Source organism: Mixophyes fleayi, chromosome 3, assembly GCF_038048845.1.
Source record: "Mixophyes fleayi isolate aMixFle1 chromosome 3, aMixFle1.hap1, whole genome shotgun sequence".
Taxonomy (NCBI): domain Eukaryota; kingdom Metazoa; phylum Chordata; class Amphibia; order Anura; family Limnodynastidae; genus Mixophyes; species Mixophyes fleayi.
In genome coordinates this window covers 271,454,571-271,474,618 of record NC_134404.1, presented here as the reverse complement: position 1 = coordinate 271,474,618, position 20,048 = coordinate 271,454,571, and the positions used below count along the sequence as shown (strand labels likewise).

The 20,048-nt window shown below is 37.8% G+C and overlaps 1 protein-coding gene across 6 annotated transcripts in view; it reads left to right on the top strand.

Annotated features, from left to right (window-relative positions):
• Positions 1-20,048, top strand: part of STXBP5 (syntaxin binding protein 5) — a 248,540-nt gene that overhangs the window by 55,476 nt on the left and 173,016 nt on the right. For 5 of the 6 annotated variants that reach the window (XM_075203587.1, XM_075203588.1, XM_075203586.1 and 2 more), the window contains exons 3-4: positions 14,934-15,015; positions 18,189-18,289. The exons of the other annotated variant lie outside the window; for it this stretch is intronic. In XM_075203587.1, coding sequence (XP_075059688.1) covers positions 14,934-15,015; positions 18,189-18,289 — 183 coding nt within the window. The remainder of the gene's footprint in view (positions 1-14,933; positions 15,016-18,188; positions 18,290-20,048) is intronic. 6 annotated transcript variants of the gene reach the window in all.

The following is a 20,048-nucleotide window of genomic DNA, read 5'->3' as shown; positions in this document are numbered from 1 at the left end:
GATTATTGATCTAACTATTAACATTTGATAGTTTTGGAACTTTTGTCATCGACACACGGTACATTCTTTAATTCTAGAAGAAGTAATTCGATCAGATCATAACATGCATGGCCATCTCATTTCTGACCATTTGTAAATGAAGAGCCTCAAAAAATACACGTGTGCTTTGAATGATTTTTCCATTATGCTACATATTTCTTTTGACGCTCAATATCTTCCAATAAGAATCATGCCTTTGTTTTTGTCCCATAGAAAATGCAATCCTTTTAACTGTCTCTTTCATACTGGACCTGATTTGACCTGTAGACCTTGGTGGTTGTCTGACCAGAGAGCTTGGTGTGTGACGTCACAAGTATAGCGCTTTACCCTGCTGTGACTAGATTTGGTGAAACCTACTGCCGGTGTTGGGAATATGCCTACTGCACACCTCCCAATCGGTGTCTTTTTTTTTCAATGGCTGCAATATCTCTTGATGATTTTACACACACACACACACACACCATCCAAAAATCTGGCTTAGTTCTATCTTATCCTATCTGAGGCTTAAAAGTGCTTTGCAGGAGTTTTCCAGTCATCTATTTTTACCATTACCCAGTCACAGTTCTTCCCTTTTTTTTGTTTCTTCAACTCTTCTTGGTACAATAGGTTTCATTTTTGTTGCGGTTTCCTTAACAATCTGTGGTCTGTGTAGCCATATAGACATATATTCAGTTGCAGCTGATCAGAGTAAAGGACTTGCACAACATAATTTTGGATTGAAAGGTGAAATGTTAGCTACCTGCTTTTCTCATCAAGCTGTTTCTTTCATTCATTTCATTTAGCAACATTTTAATAATTGAAAGTGGCATTGTATGTGGTCTATTGGTAATATTTATATGCTGAGCAACGTTTAACTGGAGTTTTTTTTTTTTTTTAAACTTTCCTAGGCCCTGTATGAAATACAGGTAAATATATACAAAATTGCAAATGCATTATACATTTTGAGCCTGATTCATTAAGGCACGATACATGCTATATTTCGCGTAAAATTGCTCTGCGCATGCCCAGAAACCATATGCTAGAGAACATAGCAACATCCAATTCATCATCGAGCGCAAAGGACCCTTACTGCAGTCTAAAACTTCGTAGGTGTAACTGGGAGGGGAGTGGGCGTATGCACGTTGTTCGTGTACAGTAAGGGTGTGTCGAGCTAGTGTGCACACAGCAACGTCCGATTGAAGCTGTGGACATCGCAAAGGTATGCTTACTGTGGTATCGCTTACACCAGCAATAGGTCTGGTGTAAGTGCTGATTACTAGTCATGAGTCGTGTATGCACGATATAACATGTATTTGCAAATCGGGAGCAACTGTAAAAATGTATCTTAGATATAGTAGACATTAAGAACATCCTAATGTATTTTATGGAAAAACAGCAACTTTTTTTTTTTTTTTTTTTTAAGGTTTTAGTTAATGACTAAATTATGAACGGGTGACCTTAATTCAATAGTGGGTATTTGTTTTTTTTATAAAAACTTTATATTCTAGATATGTAAATGTATTGTCCTGCACTGTAATGTCTGTCAGATTAGAGCACACCTAGACCCATATTTATCAACAACATATCCATGTTGAATATGGATGTGCGTATAACCAATATGCGTTTTAAACAAAAAACGAAACCAACGCACAATACGTTAGTGTTGCGTGGCTTAATGAATCTGGCGTGCCATTATGTAGCTTTTTAAATTAAAAACTTCTCAGGAGTGTTTAGGCACATGGCTCTACCGCCCTTCTTCCATGACATCGGTCAAATCAATTTTACGAAGTAACTTCACTTACCAGGTCTTTTATACTCTGACATACTTATTTTTATTAATAATATTTCTAGACCTAGTCTTCCAATATATTAAGAGTGTAGATATATATTTGATATTCTACTTGAGTGTCATTCTATACACCTCCTATTAGTGTATGTTAAACCCAATTTTTTGCCCTTAGTATTTCAGCAGTTGAACATGTATACATTGGGGTGTCAAAGTGCATGTATTACAATGCATCTAATTTTGTGCATAGTGCAAATTAGGAGCATCTGTATTGCTTTGAAATAGACTGATTTCTTGAATGTGTTTTATATTGCTGATCTGATCGGGAAGCCTTGAAACACTGTATAGATGACAATCCAATGAATTAAAGAGAACAAGACATTCATTTACTATTTGTTTAACGCCACAATTTTATTTGTATTGATCACAAACCTGCTCCATCTGTTTTCCAGCATACATCTCTGCCATACACATCAGTGCATTGAAATAGGCAGCCATGATAACAATAGTTTCTCATTTCTGGCTGACTATGAAATTCCAGGAGGGCATAACAATATGCAAAGAATTGAACCAATTAAAAATATATATTGAATACAGTTGTTGAGGAGTGTGCACTTGGATGAGCTGCATCGATGATGTATATCTAAGACAAGTCTGTGACTAAAGTACTAACAATTGTTTTTGCCACATAATTCAATGGCTTTGGAAGGCATTTTAAATTCTGTTGGACAGCACCGATTTCAAACAATCCATTCTGAGTACTTACATGAATAGGGATGAATATATAAATGTGTTCATCGGTCAAATTCTGTTAATATGTCATGCAGTAGATTCCATGGAGCTTGTCTGGTATATTGGAGGAATGTTTGTAATTGGCAACTTTGAGTAAATAAACATTGGTAATAGTGGAAAAATTAGTAGTTCATTGATATGTAATACTTTTTCTAAAAATGGCTAGTACACCTTTTAAAAATGGAATGTTTTCCGGTTGTTAGAGGGAATATTTGTCACGTTAATGGAAATATCAAACCCTGCAAGTCTAAGGTTAATAATCTTACTAGGCCGCCTATTAGGTGGCTTGAAAAACACAAAGGGGTAAATTTATCAAGCTGAGAGTTTCTGGTGGGTTTGAAAAGTGGAGATGTTGCCTATAGCAACCAATCCAGATTCTAGATATCATTTTTTAGATTGTATTAAACGATGGCTAGAATCTGGTTGCTATAGAAAACATCTCCTCTCTTCAAACCTGCCGGAAACACGCAGCTTGATAAATTTACCCCTAAATATGTGAATGCTGCAACATTCCAGTAACTAATCCTGTGAAGTAAGTTACTGAAGTTGTTTTTATAGGGCATTTTGGGAAAAGCATAATTTTAGCTGCTTTTAAATAGCATTAAAGGGCACTTACTGCTTTAATGCATCTACATATCGATATTTTAGAACAGATAACAACATATAAGGAAATGTATATTACATTTACTGTCTACAGCCGTATAGTTTCTTCTACACATCTGGGCAGATATGGAATATTCATGCACTGGCAGAGAATGTTTTATGATGCCACTAAACTGGAGACCTCTGCCAGCTATCAACATAGGCTCCTGTTAGGCTCTCAGATGATCAGATTGTCTAACAGGGCTTTACTGACCCAGTAAAATCATTCTGTCTGCTTCTGTGTAATTGTGGATCCTTTTGAAAAAACGTGCTAAGTTGAAAGATAAATGTCAGTCCTACCTACTACCACTTTTAAACTTCCCTTTCCTTTAAATTAACCATCATTACTACCCAGGAACCAGGAGGGTAAGCAACTATGGTTTAAGTGGCAGGGGTGAAGCTTATAATGCAATTCCCAAATCATGGCCCCACCCTTGGCTATAATCTAGCAATGGTGATGACTGTTAGGGGGCGGGGCCAAATGACACCTTCCACTGAGCCCTGCCCCACATGCCCCCTACCCCTGGAGTATGAATTACCCCCCACACCACCAGTTATGCCTTTAAAATAATCATGCGCAAGGGGACAGACTTTTTTTTGTTCATCAGTCACTTTTTGTTTGTTTGGATATTGTGTGCACATTTAAAGGCATTTACCTGCAACAAATGTTCCTGGCTGATACAAAAATGATTCCATTCCAATTTGCTGCACCTTCTGAGCCACCGTGCATAGTCTTTTACAGGGACCACCTTCAAATGCCTGCATAAAAATGCACCCCTCCATCACTTCAGGCTCATTTAAAAAATACTGTCCTGAAAAAACAGAATCTTGTATTTCCATGTGGGGGACATTTTCAAGGGGTAGCGTAGCTTGGAACGCCTTGTTCTACCCATATTTATTTGTTTATATTGTTAATACAATATACTAGTTGATCCTCTGGGACACATTAGATCCTTGGAGTAGGTTCTTAAAAGTCTTGTTTCCCAAAAGCATGAATAGCTCACTCTAACATTCATGTATTTTCCCTTTATTGATGACTGTTGACGCAGTGAAGAATATTAGTGTGCCCAAATTAGTGCACTCTCTTTTTTAATAATACTTGAACTATTTCCTAGAAATCTCCTCTATTGACTCGATAAAACTCTAAGAACCGGTTATATTTGATAGGGCTTGGAATATCACTCATTTCTTCTTTCTTAATTATCTTTTATTTGTCCTTGTCAGATGTATGTTACAATCAGGTCAGCGAAGACAGCAAGTGGAAGTATAAGACCAAGGATTTATGGATAACATGCCAGGGCATGCTGGTGCTTGTAGTTGCACAACAGCTGGTGAGCCATCGGTATCCAACCCGTGGCTTTTATTACGTTCAGATGAACAGTTTTATGTAATTTCACTTGGAAAATAAACCGTACACCTCAGAATTTTCATTTTATGGATGTATTTTGCAAGGGCACTTAATGTACAAGGCACATATGGCTGCATGGTTTTACCAAAGAAACTTTCAATGACTCTCCATATATCACAACAAATGTAATGATAAATTGCCAAGTCTTTCACTGTTACAGCAAGGCAAGCTGAATGGCAGCTACAGCTCATTTATAATGTGTACATACAATGGCTTTAAAACAAAAGTTGAATGAATTTTTAAAGAAGACTAATAGAGAGAAACTGTTGGTTAGTTTCTTCTGGTCTCCAGTACAGGAAGACTTGCATTTATTTTCACAATTGCCTGATTCGAGCATGTGGGTTCTGGGCAACAGAAACCAAAATATGAAACAATCTGTGTGTAAGAATGTCTGAACTGGAAGAATTCTGTAAGGAAGTGGGAATATTAGCTGGCTGCAAGAAATGTTTTGAAATTGAGTTCTGCCAAAAGGTGTTGTGACGTACTGAATTATAAGATGCCACATTCACTGTTTGCTTTTGGAGTTTGTATACAGCACATAGCAATTGTGTATTGAAATTTGCAAAATGAAATGTGCCAAAATAGGTTCGTACCCTGCTGTGGTTGTGACTTACACATTTCTTTTTACTTACAGGTTCAGTGAAGGTTATTTTACCAGGGTTCCCCAGCTTCTACATACAATCCCTTGTGATAGACCAGCCTGTGTGACTGCAGTGGGAGCCTTAGGAGGGGGGTGGGGGGGGGGGCTGCGATGTTGGTTGATCCTATATGGAAGCAGCTCACTCTGCTCTTCTGAGTGTGCACGGGGTCTGGAACATGAGCAGTGAATCGCAGTTTGGACTATAGTGCGATACAGTTTCTCCTGTTCCCATGGCTTTAGTATATTTCAATGTAATGTCAAATTTTAGTTTTGACTTATTAGTGTCTATGAAATCTTTTTTTAAATTTTCACTTTATTCTGGGGACAAAACATTGTTTCTCAAGTCTTAATAAATTTGAAATATTTTAATATAATTGGATTTTCTTTTGTACATATACCTAAATACACATTAATCCTTTTGTGCCTGGTTACTGTATAAATTTGTGATCACGCACATCCAGTGTTGCATCATATGATTGTTTCCATTCTGTAAATATTTTTACCTTTTTTTAATATGCCATTCGCTCTCCAAAATTCTGGGCTTGCCCATAAAAGGCTGACTTATTAGAATGGTGCAAATAGAGCATAGGCGCTGTTACAGATGGCGACCAGTACAATGTTGTCTTTTATCAGCCTGATATTTACTAACATCTCACAGCTTATATCGAAGTGGTTGCTGGGGGTTACAGCACACATGCCACTTGCACCTTATTAGAGAAGGCTTTATATAGTGCTAGCTTGTATACACCTATAAAATATAGTGAACCAATACCTATATGAATATCTACATATTCAGATAAATGTGATTACATATACAGTAGCTTCCCCAATTTGATTTGTGTTTTACAGGCATTTACTTTAAATAAGTTCCATCCATGGAATTATTTTCTATTTTTACAGGACTTTAAAGTTTATAAATGTGACTTGAATTCAAGCATCACAAATGTATTTTTCCTGGAGTGCTAATGTGTCTGTAGTTTTAATAATGCATTGAGTTCACTGAAGGAAAGTGTACTTTTAGCCAAATGCTGACACATTCTGGATATTTTCTTTACTTTGTGAAAAGTTGTCATCTCGGGGTAGTCTCTGTAAATACAGATCTTTTGCACAGTACAATAAGAAAATCATATGTGAGACAAAATGACTATAAAATAAGAAAGCATCCATTCAAAGTGAGTGTTGTAATGCTCTGGTACATGTGTTTCTCTGTGGGTGGTGGTAGACATGGGATTGTGGTGGGCAGCATGGAACATGCTTATATGCACTTTTGCACAGGTTTTTTTTTTGTTTAAATAAAGCCCACCAGTCTGCTTTAATGGCATGAATATAGTAAATACCATACATTGAGTAGCAAGCCAAAGTACAAACTGTATGACTTGTAAAATTGCATTTTCCCTAAAAAGGATCAGAAAATTCCTGATATATGGAGTAGTAGCTCTGTAGCAGTGTATATATTTAAGACATTTAGGGGGAATTCAATTTTTTTTTTTTTTTGCTCAAACTGTCCTATCGTGGACAAGTCCATTGAAAGTTGAGGCAGGAAGAAGCGTTAAAAGCTATTCAATTCTTTGGCGCGGTAAACTGTCAAATCTTCAGTTTTATCTCGCACCTCATGGCTGTGCAAAAAATTATAAACATAAGAAAACTACTGAAATCATGTAATGTAAAAAAAGTGTTTCTCAGTAATGCATAACATGGAAGAGATATATATTTTTTTAATAATAAACACGATCACTAATGCATATATTTATGTATGTACTAATATGTATGTACTAATGTGTTTTGTCATGGTATAGATTGTATATTAAAAAAAAATATAGTAAAAGTACGGTTATGTAGATATTATCAAGAGGTTGTGTAATGCAATACAAATGTATTCCAATGCATTTTTATTTTTATTTTTTTTATTATAGATGTCCGCATTAAACCCTCCCCCTTCATTCCCCTTAAAATTTGCAAGCACCAATGGTTAATGCGTGGGGGCTGCCCTACCTGTTTTTAAATTGAATTGCACAATTTTTTTTTTACGTGGCGTTGGCTGAAAACTGTCACCCCAACAGGTAAAAACTCTGTTAAACTGTGTAACAGAAATGACTGCTACACAGCTTGCTTTACTAATATTAATCACATTATATTGCAAAGATGGTAACACTCTGTAATAGACTGTGATGTAAATTAGTAATTTGTCTCAGTCCTTTAAAATTGTTGGTATTCTAGATTCAAAAATTCCCTTTTCTAGATCTGCTTCTGAAAAGGAAGAAAGTCTTTCAATAGACTCCTGGCACTGATTCTGCATGTGAAGGTGCATTTGTTTGTTTACCCCTTTTAACAGATCACAAGGAGAGTAAGTAAATGTTGTACACCACTCAAAATACCAGGCTTTTAGATGACTCTGAAGACACTCAACCTTGCCACACATGGTTGCTTTTCTAATATATTACACATATTAACACCTAAACATTTCACATGCATGCATTCCAGAAAGTAACTGTATATAGCAATAGAAGTGTATTTATGAAAGGGCTAACTTTTGATCGTCTATTCTCATGCAGTTATTTTTCTAAACGAAAATAGTACTTGTTGGCACAGTACGCTGACCTTGAGGTAGTCCTCTAGCCAGTGGAGCGTACCCTGGAAAGGACAAGAATAAGATTTGTCATCATTGACAAAGCATGTATCCTGGGTCACCCACTTTATTACAACTGGGGAAAACAAACTGTATGAATAAATGGAATTTGCGCCCTTCTCTTAAAGCACAAGTGACATCCTACCTTTCCAGCAATGAGGAAAGCAATCAGTTGCCATGGAAACAAGTGTAATCTTTTGTATACAGCTTGCAACAGAAATACGTTTTGTAAAAGCCTACATTTCTATTACAGCTCTGCTCCTGACTTGAAGGATAATCACATTCCCAATTGTAAGAATGGCTTATTGTTCTTATTTTGGTAGTAAAACACAAGAGTATGGATTATTCCAGTTAAACAATGACTATTAATTAGTTTTAGTATGTATGGCAGTAATGTTTAATTCCTTGGTGGTCCTTATGTCAGGGAGTATATTGCCTTAACGCTTTAGGTTGCTGTTATTGCTTTGGTATACTTGAGTGATGTCACTGTTTTTGCGTTTCTTTAGTAAACACATAAACAGATGGATTAGTTTGTGCAATAAATCTAATTGGTAAAACTCGCACAGGCTTACGGTTTCTAAGAATATGTATATGGGCAAATTTGACATGTTCTGCTTTTATTACTGTGCTCATCGGCATAACGTCTGTGAAATAAAAGCTCTGAAGTGTGCACCAATGGGTCTGATGCAGAGTTGGATGTACCCCCATATGCATAGCATAAATTCCCACAATATGCATTACATATGACCACAAAGAGTGCACATGCAGATTTGTGCACTTCTGACTATAGTACCTAATTACTACATGTTGTGGCTTAGTAAGGATCGGGTAGCTTCATTTTCTTATTTCTTAGATTAAAAAATAATTGTACCCATTTAGGTATTGTAGAACTACCTGGAAGGTAGTCCTACAAGCACCAACGTATTCTGACAGCCATGGGTAAGCTGGTGCTTGTAGTTCTACTACTGCAGGCATGTCCATGGCTGCCAGGTTCGTTGTGACTTGTAGTACCACAATATTTATTTTTACTTTATACTATTACCCTGGAATCCAATGTCCAGCGTTTGCTAAAGAGGGCTGCCCACGTGTTTTTGGAGACTCCAATTTCCCTAGGGAATCCCACCCCCCCCCCCCCCCCAACCAGGCTGAGGCTGGTTCCACGTTATAACATGGAGATATGTACATCTCCATGTTATCAGTCTGACATAACCTTTTTCGGTGACCGGCCAAGAGCATAGCACTGGTGCTGTTTACCTATGTTAGAGGCATTTATTGTATGTGGTGTGATTTTTAAACACTGAAGAAATGGCAGTAAACATTCAATCTCTCTCCTGTCTCCACTTTAAAGTGCAGAACAGACAGAACAACACAAGTAAATTGAACCTTAACTGTGCATAACGTCCACTGTTTGGAGCTTGAAGTATGGGTTATTGATCACTATAGTAAATGGATTGTGTGCGTACAGATGTTACACAAAATAGAGGATGGGCCAGGGGAGTATTACTACTGTCCTTTATCTGTTTTCTTAGTACATTTGTGGTCTGTGGTTCAAGTTAGAGATGGGCGGGTCCGGTTCCCGAGAACCGAACCCACCCGAACTTTGGGTATCGGAGTACCGAGCTGAGTAGCTCGTACTCTCCCGCCCGCTCCGGATCCAAATTGAGGCTGAACGTCATTGTGACGTCGTCGGGGCACGGTTCTTGCGATACTTCAAGATTATAAATACCCGCCTCCACAGCAATCCATCGCTTTTGGGGTGTCCTCCATAATTCTGCATAAATATTTCTGGCTGTCAAAATTACTATCTGTCAGCAGTATCTTACCAAATAATTTTTAGCACTCCACAGTGCTTTGGGCTCAAAATGGATTCAAAGCAGTCCACATATGATCAAAATGAGCAACCAGGTTCTGTCACCAGTCCTGATGTTAGTGTTCCCAGTACGTCATCTGAGCAAGGCGATGTCAAACTACAGTGTTTTGAAATCAGTCCAAAAAACGAAAAAGAAAAAAAAAAAAAAAAAAATTTACTGCGTTGAAGCGAAAAAGTGTAACTGAGGAAAAGTTAAGTGCCGATTAAAAAAAAAAAATTGCCAGCATGCCAGTCTACACACGCAGTGGCAAAGAGAGAATGAGGCCTTCACCTTTAGCTATTAGTGGCAGATCCCAAAAAGTTACCGAGCCTACAATTGGTGCACAACTACTGTTACGCGTCGAAGCCGAGCTGCAAGATAACAGTAAGGCATTAGAGGATAATGTTTGCTCTGATTCACAAATGACACCAATCCCTGTGGAGAGTCCATCCAACAGTGGTATGTCTAATCGTGAGCATTCTGTTAGTGTACCCATAAAGAAGGGCCCTTTCAGCAGGTCTGCTGATGTGTACCTGAACAGCCCGAGTGTAGCCGGTGATACACAAATTGAGGATGCCACTTTGAAATTAGAAGAGTATGAGGGGGAGATTTATGGAGGTGACGAGGGCGCTAATGAGGATGTTGATGATTATGATGCAGACAGATACCAAATTGCCTTTCTCAATTTCTATTTCTATTCTAGATTATATAACGGCTGAATAGTTTTCTATTTTACTCCTAGTGGAGAGGGGATCTGATGCAGACAGGTACCAAACTGCCTTTAAAAATTTGAATATACAAAGAAATGGTCAGTTCCACAGTCTGTGCAGGCTGCTTTTTTTATATTCAACTGCAAGTGGAGGGTGTAATATACACCCAAAGACGATGGCTACATTGCCAATAATCAAAGATGGAGGAGGTAGACAACCAGGTTTGTCTGTATAATTTGCAGACAAGTGTTCGAATTAAGGACGGCCTACCAGGGATTAAACTGTTTTCATAATTTATTAGCTTTTGAATTACCTCACTTATCTAAAAAAAATTTGGGTCTAAAATAACCTAATTTAGTGCTCCACCAGTTTCTATTTTTTTCGAAAATAGCAAAACAAAACCAAACAAAACCGAAACACGCAAGGGCGGTTTTGCAAAACCAAAACACGAAGGTAATCCAGATCCAAAACCGAATACAAAACCAAAACACGGGGCCCAGTGACCATCTCTAGTTCAAGTTGAGTTTGTTCTCCATTTTCTGCATGTAGTAACGCGTGTATGTGTATCTCAGATGTACTAGTAGGTCATTGACCAGAATTGATAATCTTTGATTCTTATGATATAGGGTTGCAATATGGGTTTGGCTGCTATAGAACAAAAATGTGCTTTTGGCTTTGGAAAGCAGAACATATCTTTTTGTACCCAACCGTTCTGAGCTGATCCAAGAGCAACTTGCAATATCGTTAAATTAAAGAATTTCACAATCCTAATATTGCTGCTGTTAATCAGAGTACTAGAAAAGTTACATGTATGAGATTTGTGTATAGACTTGTGGGCATTGCGTTTAACCCACAAATTCAAACAATTCTTCTTTCCTATAGCAAAACATGGTGAATCCACTTTTTTGTCCTTGACACTGAAGTCAGTCACCTTGTGTTTGATTTTACAGTGACAATGTCATGCATAGCATGTGCATCTTATGTGCAAAGTTGATTTCTATTTGAAAGCATCTCATTGGTGGGAAGGATAAAACATATATTTTCTAAGCAGTATTTTACAATTTTGTACAGTCTTAAAGTGCTTTCTAATATAAATGCAAGCGAATGGTGTTAGGACCTCACTGGCAGTTTTGAGTAAATAAAGCTAAAAGATTGAATTTTGCACCTTGCAAAATCATGTTGATCTGCAGGGGAGCAAGTTTAATAGGTGCAAACACTTATCGTTGGGGGAGGGAGTGGCTGCGTTATTGCTTAACCCTATATTGCAGGGTTGAGCTAGAATTGTACCTAGTATTTGCTATATGCAAAAGCAGGCAGTTTCACTGCAGGCAAAAAAACTGCCTCTTGCATCTCAGTATGGTTTATCCAAATCCTTACAGCAGCATAGGGCAACAGGGTGCCTGTGGCCCGCCAAACCACCTCTTTTGTGCCCCCTGCCAACTGCTCCCGATCTTATTAGAAAATAAAGGTTTCACTTCCCTGAAGATTAATGGTTTGGACTCTGCTTTGTATTTCAAGCTGATTCTCACTATCCTAAAAGTCTGTGGAATGAGGATGAGGCGGAGTGAAGGTGACCGGGAGGAAGTGAGTAAGATGGAAGGTAGAAACTCAGCAGGGAGATGGACAGGAGTTTGAGGAAGTTGAGAAATAGAAGAAATTAAGGTATAAGGGGAGGAAAAGAGCAAGATGTTCAGAAATAAAATTAGAAAAGGTAAAGGACGAGCCTTTTGGTAAACTGTATTCTCTACTACCTGTTGCATCTTTCACAACCTGTCGCTGGTTTCTTGTCTGGATCCTGGAATGTTGGGGCCTGATTGGGAAAATATAATACGTACATGAAATATGGAAAGCTGAGCAATAAGTGAACACAGTAGATCATTGTAAAATTACATCACAACCCACCCCCCTGCACACCTCTTCGCCACACGTCACTGTACCCTGTAGATGTATGCTATGTGTTTGATAGAAGTAACATTACTGCCATCCACTTGCCAACCTTGAAGTGCTGGCTGACAGGAAAAATACCCGGCAGCCATTTTCAGTTCTAAGTATATACCTCATAGTAAAGACATGTTTCACAGCTCTCCAGCCTACTCTTCTTGATTTGAACTCTGACAGTTCTATGCCTCTCAGACACTTGTGGACTGGGAGCGCACTGCACGGTGACCCAATAACCATACAGCTCGCTCCAAATCTATAAGTATATAGGATTTGCCACACCGCAGTCCAAGTAAAACAAAATTGATACTTTTTTATTTTTGTAACATTCAGTATGGGGGGGGGGGGGGGTTGCAGGCAGGTTAGTGGGCTCCTTAGTCAGTCCAGACCCTCAAGTCTGTTTGGGCCCCTCAGTGGTACCCAGTGTACCCCCTGAAAGGTGGCCTTATTACAAAGCACTATTTACATGGATAAAGATGCTGTTTTTTTCAGACATTACCAACATATTGCATTCATTGGTCATAACTATTGTAACTATTTTTTGCAGCAGCATCTTGTCATGTAATGTTGTGTCCATATTGCTAGTCTGTGCAGGCAGAGACCTAATAGCGCTGACATTTTACCTTTTTAGCCTTGTGTCCTAAAGCATCAGAAGCTGTTAAAACCATAGAACAAGGTTTCATTCTAATTCATTGCATGCAAAGTACCGTAAGACTTTATGCAAGAGACCCTGACCTAGGGCAGCACTGTCCAGGAAATTGCTATGCCTTAGTTTCTTTTCATTTACTTTGCGATTACTGGATGGCACACAACTAATCATGTGGTTTCATGTTAAAACCATAATACATGAGGTTCAGATTCTTTTTGTCATTGTTTCCTGTCTATAACTTTCCCAGATCTCCAGATTTTGACCTTTTCCTGCATTTTACTTAACATTTCCTCACACAGTATTTTGTATTATATTCTGTTATGGTACAGTCTTGTGGTGTTGTGAATTACTGTAAATGTTAATATAGTACATGTCTTTGTAATGGCAGGGTGTGTGTATGGATCATGCGTGCACGGGTCTGATTTGTAATGTGTAGCAGTTGCTATATATTAGCAAATTACTTGGTAATAGACCTAAAATGCTATTTGGAAAACTAGGCTTATTGCTTTGTTGTGGTGTTGGGAGGTTACCTTTCAGCAGTCAATTGTTTACAACCCAAAATTTATGTTTTCAATATTTGTCACTATGTGGTCTAATAGGTGACTTTTATGCTAAATAACTAAGATTTGGCAGCTTTACCCTGAGAACTGTGGAAGACATTTGCCTACAAACTTCTTGATATCTATTGATGGAGAGAGAGATGTTGGCTCAGGTTAGGATAAATTACATATTTTTTTGTCATTCCAGGTTAATTTATTTGACTGAACATATATGGGTTGGTTGTGTGGTGGTTTTATTTATTTATTTTGGTTAACCAAGTGTAGACAATGTACATGCTGGAACAAACTGTCACAATAAGACAAAGAATTTGCCTTCTATGTTTGTTTTTATTTATTTTTCTCTTCATGAGAAGTTATTTTTTAAAAAAACTTTTTTTTCAGTGTCGCTTGAAAAATGTGAACTGGGGCTTTGACTGTACAAAGATTATTGATATGAAACCAATATGAACCATGGAAAGTAGGAAATCTACTATTGTGTTGATTTTGAGTTTGGACCACATAGATTCATACACACGGCTCATTTACCAAAGAATAAACTACTTGTGGAGGTTTTGACTTGACATTACTGCATACCTTTCATTGTGGCCCAATTTCACCTGGTCCATACCGCCCAACTCTTGATTTAGGTGTGACAGTCCCGATTTTAAGGGCCATACCACTGCAGAGGTGGTACGGCCCTTAAATCAGGACTGTCAGACCTAAATCAAGAGTTTGGTGGTATGGACCAGGTGAAATTGGGCCACAATGGAAGGTTTGCAGTAATGCATACCTTGGACGATGGGGAAGTTGGGAGGCATGTCCTGTTCACTGCTGCTCAGCACTGAGCATATGGCATGTGCAGCATTGGAAGGGTGTTTTGAAGGTGGCTGGGGGCTGGCCAGCGCTAAACATGTCCCCTTATGGATGGCAACAGGACACATTGTCACAATTGCCAACTTCAAAAGTTGGGAGGTATACAGGTCTGCTTCTGTTTTCATGACAACTTCACTGAACATGGTTAATTATTGATGGTAAGTGTTTTGAATTAGTTATTTTATTTTGCATCGGTTCCTGCACTTGTAAAATATGTGGGAGAATAGTTTAATTGTGGACAATTATTTTTTTTTGCTAAAGTTTTACGTTTTGAATGAAGTTTTCTGGCTCAGGATATTCATGGCAGCATAATCTCTGCTTTGATGAAAAGAAACCTTGAATCCTGGCATTTTACACAGCTATTTTATGTTCTTCCCTTTGTCATTTCAAAATACTATATTTTTTTCATTTTTTTTTCTCTTCAAAACCAAAGCCGTTCTTCCTTAACATAATGAATGTCAGGTTTGGTCGGCCAGGAGTTGAGTGCTATTGCCAGCATGACAGTGATTCTACAGTAATCCAGCTTCAGTTCCTGATTAATGAGGTTAGTGGAATCACTTTAATCTCTCCTTTGACATCACTGGTTTATGCATCTCCTCTCTTGCTTCCTTTTGTTATCTCCTGTTCAATTTTATACAGGTATGTGTGATCTCCCTCTCCTGGCTTTCAGAGTTTTTTGGGAAGGAGGGGGTCTCTGGTTATTATGGTTTGGGAGCAGGGGGGTGTTGTTTTTTTCACATCAGTTGCCTGCTGTGTTGTAGAAATGAAAATAAATAAAATATAAATTTGATGTAAATTTGTTTGCAATTTTTTTCTTTAAGAACGCTAGGGACTGAATTTCTGGAAGAGGTGGGGCAGGAGGGAGCCAGGGGTTAAGGATCCAGGATGCCAGTGGGAGAGGGTCATAAGAGGGGAGAGGGCACCAAGGGAGAGACTAAACTAAATGTAGTACATGAATCTCTACCATAGGGACAGTGGAAAAGGACAATCTCCTTTATTCCCCCCCCCCTCTTCCCCTGGATCTGTTTTGTTGTTTTTTCTTCTTTATACCCCCTATGTGACAGAGGAACGCGCTTCTTACACCCTATAAATCAGTGATGTGCAACCTGATATACTTCAGGAGCTGCAAGGTGACGTCTGCTACCCTCCTAAAGGGTCACACATGACCCTTAATCGCAATAAGATAAAACAATACATTTACTCAAAGAAAGACGCTCTCAGTATTAACATAGCAGACATTTCAACACTTGTCTATGAGCTGTAATGAAGAATTCTGACAAAGCAGGAAGGAACTATAAAGTGAAAGCACAGAGGTTCGTCTGTTGCCCATCACTGCTATAAATACCCGTGTCCTGGCATTGAAAGCAGTGGCTCATATAAGCACTTTCAAGTTTCACTGTGGAATGAGATTTCAGGCTTCATCAAATGTCAGGAAAGCACTTGGTAGGGGCTTCTCTGGCTTTATACGTTAAAGCCGAAACCAGAATCCATATTTATATACTTATATTCACGGATTAGTTGTGTCCATATACTTCCATACAGTGGTTGAAGTGGGCTGTTATATGGTAGTAGAGCATACCACCACTTCTCCTACTGCGTTGATGGTAAAACTATCAAATTCCATTCACTTCCTATACAGCCACTTCTAAATTTCCAATTCGACCACTGCTTCCATATACAATATTCCGTAAGATTCATGATATCATAAATTAAAGTGAAACTAAAACTGAGATGTTAGAGTATGCACTGTTTTTCTTCATTTTAAATAGTTAATATGCACAATAAAATGACTATAGAATTTATCACTATAAGCTTCAGTAACCACTATTCTAGCCTCTTGATGAAGCATGTCATCACTAAACATCCCCACCCATGGAATACTCTCCTTAATGACTCTGCATTGTTCCTCTTTTTGGGGACTTGATTAGGAGGATGAAACAAAGGGTGGTTCTTTGGGAGAGGAGTGAAGAATGAGCTGTATTAGTGGCAGATGTTTGGGGCAGTAGATGATGGAGGGGGTCTTTTAACAGAGAAGTGATACATCTTTGGCTAAGGGTGCTTCATCAGGAGGACTTGTTTGAGTTAACGAAAATATCAAATGCAATATACCACTTACACAGAATGACTACTTTTTTTTTTTTTTTTTTTTTTTTTTTTAGTTTTTGCTTTTACTTGTTTTAATAAAATAATAAAGAGGTTTTTCATCGAATACAAAAGTAAGTATGTACCAGTTGTGGGCAACGCATAAAAATAGTAGTCCTCATACCCCGAACGAGTCTGTATTAGTCTGGCAGGTCTTATTACTCAGCACTTGCACTGAAGCTGGTGAGCCAGAAATCAGTCCATCTAGTTTAATAACCGTTTTCTGTTCAAACGTCAAAAAAAGGTGGGACATCAGTCTCTCTTAAAATGACAGGTATGCTCATACATGACAGTTATTGTTGGTCTTTATTGCTTACACTATGTAAAAATTAATTTCATTTAAGTTATTCACAAAGTGCAATTTTGAAATTGTGTGGGTCCATCAACTAATATTTACGGATTGCTACTACTTAAACCGCTTTTATCATGCTAGTTAGTGATTAATGCTTTTCCAGATATATATTTCCAGACTTTTCAATTTATTTCTTTAGCATATTTCTCTTTCCCAGGGGCTGTCTGGCAAATTTTAGCCTGAGGGCTCCCCTCCGCTCAGCAGCCTATTAGCAGCATTTTAAAGGGAAAAAAATTGCAGGTAGCACAGTCCCTGAACCCAAGATAGCCCACTATGGGTGGGACCGGTCCAGTAATATGCCTCTGCCCCCCAGTCCCTGCGTGTCTACCTCAGTGATGTTACTACTTTATGATTATGATAATGACATTTGTAGCAGAGGGGAGATGGAGTACAGATGACATTGTAATTTTTTTAAAAATGCTCTCTGCCACAGTAGTTGAAAAATCCACAATCGACTATACAATAAATAATGACACTAATGTGGTTTGGAATGACAGGTCTGCTTTAAAATGAAAACGTATTGGGGAAAAATACACAACCTCCTACAAAATTAAAATCATTATATTCTGTTTATATATTGGGATATATTGCAGCTAGGTTCACATTAGTCCTGATGAGTTTAGTTTTGGTGACTTTTAACAACATTTTATAATGGACTTTTTTTTTTTTTTTTTTTTTTTTTTTTTATGGGTTTCTAAAACCCATAGATGTAATGGAGAACTAAGTGGATTCAATACATTGAATGATCGTTCTTGGGAGCTTATTGTGAGGTAGAGAAGCACCAGCCAACTGTATGACACTTGACAAAGAAGCAATAGGGTGCCAGCATTAAGAAAATTCCATTTTTTTTTTTATTATTTTTTTACAGGAGTAGCCACTGTATTAGTCGGGTTACTGTGAGAATTGCAGTGTATTAAATTTCTTTGCTTGTCGGATTACCTTTTTTGTTTTCTTGGAAAATGTTGTATTTGTTCTACGTCTCTGCTTAGTAGAATCTGCCATCTCTGAAAAGATGACCTCTCATTGCTATAGACATAGAATATGGGTCAGTGGTGCCTCGCTTCCAGGGGGCCATAGATCTTTTGTTATGGCGGTGTTCTTTACGCCCACTCTTTGATCAACAACTGTGATTAAAAAAAAATTGGCAAGCTGGTAGTTTTAATTGGAACGTATTCATTTTCTGTAGAGCTGATGCGTTTGTTTTTGGCTTTTTTTATTAAAAGGGAGCGCTTGTGAGTGCCTTGACGGATGACACTTTACACCTTTGGAATCTGCGACAGAAGAGACCCGCCATATTGCATTCCCTGAGATTCACCAGGGAACGGTAAGAAAAACCTAACTTGCATAATTGGATGCTATGGGATGATCAAACTGTGCGATGCACAGGATTTGTAATATTTGTGTATACAAGTAATTATAATTTTGTATTTGAAGATGCTTTCTCTGACTCGACATGGGATTTTTTTATTTATTTTTTCCGGTGAAAAAAGCTGGCAGAAATGAGGCCCAACAACCCTTTTAATACCACAAAAATCATGAATGCATTCATTACACTGTACAGTACAAGAAACCTGTTTCTATAGACAGTCGTGTCTAAACATAAATAAGCATTGTTGCACAATGTTTTTGTGACTCATGAATAAAGGTCTAACTGTCTTTTTACAAAAAGAGCAGCGTTCTATTGACTAGCATAGGGTACAATGCCCCTACCAACGTTGCAACTACTTTGTGAACTTCAAAAAAAAAAAAGTGTAAGACCTTAGATTCAGCTATTGACACACAGCTCTTACAGACGGAGTAACTGCAGCACATCATCCAAAACGTTATTCAGTAGTAAAGTGATCAGATTATTAATGGATGCCTATTAACTGGCAGTTTGTGGGGTCATCTTCCAAACACGTATGATCCAGAATTGATCTAGCCACTTGGCCCAATAGAAAAAAACTGGATCTTTTCCATGTGTATTCAGTTAGTGCATGTTAGGTGTTTACTCATGCTATCAAGCACAGCTATGTTTTGATTGTTCTAAAATTTTGTTTTAGTTTCATGATCATCTTCAGCAAGTTCACTCTGCCTTTTTTTTTTTTTTTTTTTTTTTTTTATGCATGGATTGTGCCTAGAGTAATTCAAATAAAAGACCCGCAATGATGATGGTGTCTAAAAATAGGGCTTATTCTGTTAATTTTTGCTCTCGCCTTCTAGGAGAGTCGACACATTCCATGTGGAAATAATAAAGGGTGTGAGACAACTCGCATCTAATTGAATCGTCCCCTTAGAGCTGAGATGAGGGCGTGTCCTAGCTGAACTCTATTTAAAATTTCCCTCCCAACAGCACAACATGGTTTTGCTAAGGTGCACAATTGTTCTTTTTAGATCTAAATGAAACCCTAAATTTGTGTTCTCTATGATTAAACGCCAGTTTTCATCCTTCTCCTGCTACTTTTTGCTTAATTACATTTTGCGGGCCTTTACTTTGGTAATTGCAATCATACCTATTTTTTTTATATTTTTAAGGTATTATGTACAATATTTTGTCGTGTATTCTTAACAGTACTCCCACTTTGCATATAGATAGTGGTATAAAATATTTGTCTACATTTCAATTTCGAAATCCATTCTGATATCTGCGTTTTGTGGGTGCAAGTACACAGAAAGATTTACACACGTCCTAGAGATTGAATCAACAAGCTTCAATCAAAACTATCATTACTGTACATGCTACATGAATTAAACAAAACTGTTACAAAAAAAAAAAAATGCATTCAACATAATGTGTGACATTCTTTATGGGAAATGCACTCAAAATATTGTGATGTAAAATCGGTCACCAATTCCATACTTCATCAATCGGACCATTCTTTCAAAGACAAAACATTGTTTCAAGATTTTGGTACTCTCTTACAGCTGCCCAGGGGTTGGTAAGTTTTTAATGACTTAATAACCTTGGTTACAGAGAGGTGGCAGTTATAATATTGCTGAATACTTTATTCGGGAGTCTGAATTTAGAATATACCTTCACCCCCTTCAATTTTAAATATTCTGAGTTGTTACAATTCTGTCGACAAATTGATCAATATTTATCA